At 35.8% G+C, this 4,874-nt stretch overlaps 1 protein-coding gene across 1 annotated transcript; it reads right to left on the reverse strand.

Moving 5' to 3' along the window:
- Positions 1-613: 613 nt before the first annotated feature.
- LOC142531897 (uncharacterized) lies at positions 614-4,874 on the reverse strand. Its single transcript, XM_075638167.1, has 5 exons — positions 4,488-4,874; positions 3,278-4,177; positions 1,819-1,898; positions 1,305-1,569; positions 614-1,137 (listed from the first exon to the last, which is right to left on the reverse strand). The coding sequence occupies exons 2-5, from the start codon at positions 4,023-4,025 to the stop codon at positions 863-865; spliced, it is 1,368 nt and encodes a 455-aa protein (XP_075494282.1). The 5' UTR covers positions 4,026-4,177; positions 4,488-4,874; the 3' UTR covers positions 614-862.

The following is a 4,874-nucleotide window of genomic DNA, read 5'->3' on the forward strand; positions in this document are numbered from 1 at the left end:
GCAATAATAAAACATTTATAATTTATTTAGATAATGAGTAAATTTTTGACTTTTGTATAAATATTTAACACTTATATCAAATATGTATGTGTAGTTTGTTCACGAGATAAGATGATTGAATTTTGTACAAGTATGTATGTGTAGTTTGTTCGCGAAATAAGATTAATATTTTCATTTAGAATTGATCATCCCTGGAGACCAATAAGTAACTTTTTTTTTTTTGAAAAAAGTAGTAACATATTCTCTAATCTTTTAAATTTTAATCTCTGATAACAAAAAACAACTTATGTACTCTCCACCATAATCTAAGCATTTCTCATTGGTATGTCTTCACAAAAATTCGCGTGAAATGATCTCACAAGTCAATTTTGTGAGACATATATTCTATTCAGGTCACTTATGAAAAAAATTTATTTTTTATGTCAAAAATATTACTTTTTATTGTGAATATAAGCATGACCGACTCATATCACAAATAAAGATCCGTAAAACCGTCTCACAAGATACCCGCTCGTTACACATTTGGTGCCCATCTTTCTCCATAGAAATGGGATATTTATCCTGGGTACTCAGACTAAAAAGATTTATTTTAACATGATGCCGACACCAAATATAAAATTATTTCAAAAAATTTGCTTATCGGGTTAAATATAGCAACTGCAACCAAGTAAAAAATATGTTAAAATTCACGATTTATCATCAGCTTACGAGAAGAAAAATGTATGTACACAGCCCACTCCAGTCTCCAGCTTTTCAGAAAGAATGCTGGAACTTCGAAAGGATCAGAGAAAGTTAGCAGAACATCAACCATCAATGGTAATGAAGCATATCCTCCATCCCTCACAAGTAATATATTTACAGCTTAAAGCCGAAGGTAGCCTCCACCTCTATCGTTTCTTTCTTCATTTGTGATGGTTCTCCTAACGAAGGATTTATGGTTGACAGACCGACTTCTTCTCAAAGCTTGCCTTCTTCTTCGCCATGCCATTACATGACTGTAAAGACTCGGGAATAGGAAGCATAGGAGAACAATTCCAGCCGTCGCAATACATATAAACATTACGTTGAGAAAGCCATCCTTTAGATATGGATCTCTTTGCCCAGTCCAAGGAACACCTCCCACATTCATCCCGAAAACTGTTGTCACAAGAAAGCACTTTATGTCAATTTGTTAAAAGTTTTTAGATGAGTTTATGAAATGGAAATATCAGTGAGACAGATAAAGACTTGATTTTTACAATGCATGTGAGGAAAATAGAGATTCAAAGTTTCAATAAGAAAAAGTAAGAAGGGAGGTATCTAACCTCCGGTGATTGTTGATAATGGCAGAAAAATGATAGAGAGGAACGAGAGATAATATAATTTTCTATTTATTTGCTCGGATTGCCAACTGTCTAGGCCGTTTTGAATTGCCGTGACACGGTTGGCTATAAACCCGACGTTCTCCTTTAGTCTGCGTATCCGTGCAATCAATTCTTCCAAAGCATTGATATCTTCACTGGTGAACCAGTCTTTTGATGAACACTTTTCTTTAACACGAGGGAATACTTGCTCACCATGTGCAATCACCTGCAATATAGAACAAGGAGTTTGGAAATTAGTCTATCGTCCCAATAGCCTTTGTTTTATGCCCGTAAATGTAAGGGAAATTCCTCTGTAGACAACCATATAATGGGAACCTGCATAATGAAGCAGCCATTGAGCTACTACTAACCAAGTCAGAAGTCACATTTATTGTAACGTGAATACACTTAAAACACAAATAGAAAGGGAGAATTTCGAGGGGATCAGGGGCACCGAATCTAAACCCGTGAGCACCTGCAAGAGACGTTGCAAATCAAGGTGCATTTTGGGGAATTTTCTGTCATCTAACATCTGTTTCTTCAAAGCAGAGCCACCTATAACCAGATCAGGAAACAGACTTCAAAACAAACATCACGAGGCAAAGAAAAAAATAACAATGCCGCCAATATACCAAATCAGCCAAGTAACGCTGCAAGAAACTAGCGAGTTATCACGGTGTTTAATTTACATTTTTACTCCGTTTTTTTCGGGCTTTTGGAGCAGAGCTAATGCACCAACTCTTTCTGACTGTTTTAAGTAGGAAATGCTGATATAATTTAGTGCAACATTTATTGATCTACAACTCCATGCAGAAAACAATAAGCTGTCTTGACAACCTACTAAATTTCAAACATTTTCAAGAATTCAAAATTTTGTTCGAGAGGAAGTCATTTTCTGATATGCAGTCTACCAATTGAAGAAAAACAAACTCTAAAGTATAAAAGAGCTAAATTTGATTGTTAATTGAGACGATCACTATTCGTATCATTTCCATAACCGCAGCTGTTTCTGAAACTTGAAATCTAAGGTTAAATCCTAAACAGATTTGACAAGTGAGTTCTGACACTTGCTACTAATCTTAACATATTTATATTCTTTTGCTTTAAGATAATATGCTCAAAGATGAGAAAGTTCTTTCTGAATGTCCCAATCTTCACTATGCTGCACTCCAAAAGAATATAGATAAAATTAAGTTTACAAATGCAGAACTTTCATCATGTTATCATGTTGACTTGATTCAATGGGATATTCAACCTCTCGACTCCTAAAATAGATGAACAGCCTTGAATGTAAAATCTTAAAGACTGATATAGATTTCTTGACAGACATGTTTCCTAATAGACCAGCTAGCCCTTTTAAGCTATAATTCCCAGGAACCACTTGAAGAACTTGAGATATTAACATGTCATTCAACGAAAATATGGGTCCACAGAATTTGTCCTAAAATTTCAAGCAACACAGGAAATCAATCTGTTCATAATTAGCAAAGAACAAATTGAAAAAAGAAGGAATAAGCATAAGAACACATCGAGATGTTAATGCTTTTGCCGCTTGTTATTTTTCTCCTTTAGATCAAACCACCATTAACAGTAAACATTTCAGAGAATCACAAATATCATTACAATGTAAATATGATAAAAAGTTGGCAAATCCAGACTAGGGAGATTTTTAAAAAAAGAAAGAGGTTTAGCTGAAATGATCAAATAACTTCACACTCAACCAGTATAAAGTACTTGCATACAAGTAATTTTTTATGTTCTACCCGAAAGTTACCTTTAATTTATGAAAAAGATAAGGAAAAGAGAAAATTATAGAAAATTGTAACATGAAAAATGAAAATAGGATACTATCCATCCTAGCAGTCTGTAATTACAGTGCTCGGGAGGAAAAGTTACATTACGGGAACAACATAAAGAAATTGGAAACAGCAAACCTCTGTCCATCTCTAGCTCCACCGAATCCAACTCAAGCTCAAGCTTGATCACAATATCCTGAAGGTGATCTACGTGTGTGTCAATTATGTGAACGACTAGATTGGAAATATATTTCGGCACAGGATTATCAGCCCCCTCCGAATGATTCATCGTCAATAGAAAATCAAGGACATGCTCTTTAATCACCATTCTACCACTATCCTTGGCTTCACTACCACCATCATTTGAACCCTCCACGATTGGAATCTCCGATAACAGTGATTTGTTAGCTGGGGAGAAACCCAATCTTGGGACACGGCCTAATGAAATCGTAATAACTGAATTCTCCGTGACTCTTGCAGCAATTCTGAATGTAAATCTACTAGAAGCAGGGCCAGGTGAATTAACTCTGAATACTAGAGCACCATCTACATGTCCACAGAAGGGTCCGTTGCTAACAAGTGATAGGATATCTTGAAGTTTGAGGGGCGGACAGAGCAAGTCAATGAGATATTGTGCAGATTGTGATAGTTTTTGATTCCTCCCTTTCGGAAGTTCCACATGATACCAACAGAACTCTTTGCCTCTGCCCTCCACGAGATCCCATTCCTTGTTATAATAATTGCCATCTCCATCAAATATATAGGCCTTCGGTCTCACTGCACCAGGATAACGCGAGCCATGAAAATGAATACCTCGAATGTTGGTGGTAGTCAACGGTTCTGTATCCAGATCCTCGCCCTCACAGTGTACCCGATGAAGTGCCATAAATATTCTAAGAAATCACTCTTCAAACAAGTCCACAACTCCCGGCAAATAAGATCTAATATTGTACAGTTCTTGTTCAACCTCAATATCCGTACGAGGTTGGATGATAACAGTATATAACCACCAAAACACCCTTTCGCCAGCTTCTTTCCCTGAAACAATGTATAAAATCCAATGGTTCAGATCACCAAATCTTCAAGTGTGCATCTCCAAATAATCACCAAATCAGTATGTTTCATCACATCCACTAAATTCTTCAAAAACGGTGATTCAAATATAAATATAACAGTGATAATTGATGCACTTTTGAAGCTTATAAATACAAAATAACAACCATTTCCACCAATGACTCAAAATCGCGGAAACAATCAAATCTATCCATCACCGATCGCATTTTTTTTCACAAAATAACAAGAGAGAAAAAAAGGTATGAGCATACAAGCATTGACGCAAATATTTTACCTTTTTCATGCAAACCTTTACAGACTCAAGAGGCAGCTTGAATCCAAGAAAACCCAGGTGAAATCAAGCACAGCCCACTGAGAATATATGCTTTTGAACCCAAAACAGAAAAAGTAACAATCTTTCCCGGCGCTCATCCACTACAAAAGATAAATATGCATGGAAATGACGAATAATATGAAATAAAATCAAGAATTTCATCTTTTACACATTGTAAAAAGATTGGAATTATTCAATCTTGCACAAAGCAGAATACAAGAAGAGGTCCAAAGAGAGCAGGAATTGGCAAAACAAGAACTTAAAATAATATATTGATCACGTAAAGGTGGTTTCCTCGAAACTTCTCCATGAGCCGGTATTAGAGGAGAAAATCTGACGTTGGGATTT

This window comes from Primulina tabacum, chromosome 17 (genome assembly GCF_025594145.1).
Source record: "Primulina tabacum isolate GXHZ01 chromosome 17, ASM2559414v2, whole genome shotgun sequence".
In the NCBI taxonomy this organism is placed as follows: domain Eukaryota; kingdom Viridiplantae; phylum Streptophyta; class Magnoliopsida; order Lamiales; family Gesneriaceae; genus Primulina; species Primulina tabacum.

Excerpts from the sequence above, each read along its gene's own strand:
- LOC142531897 (XM_075638167.1), bottom strand. The coding sequence starts at position 4,025 with ATGGCACTTCATCGGGTACACTGTGAGGGCGAGGATCTGGATACAGAA. Across the intron at positions 1,899-3,277 it reads GGAGCTAGAGATGGACAGAG|GTGGCTCTGCTTTGAAGAAA; the intron begins GTTTGCTGTTTC and ends ATCTGGTTATAG. Across the intron at positions 1,138-1,304 it reads ATTATCAACAATCACCGGAG|TTTTCGGGATGAATGTGGGA; the intron begins GTTAGATACCTC and ends TTGTGACAACAG.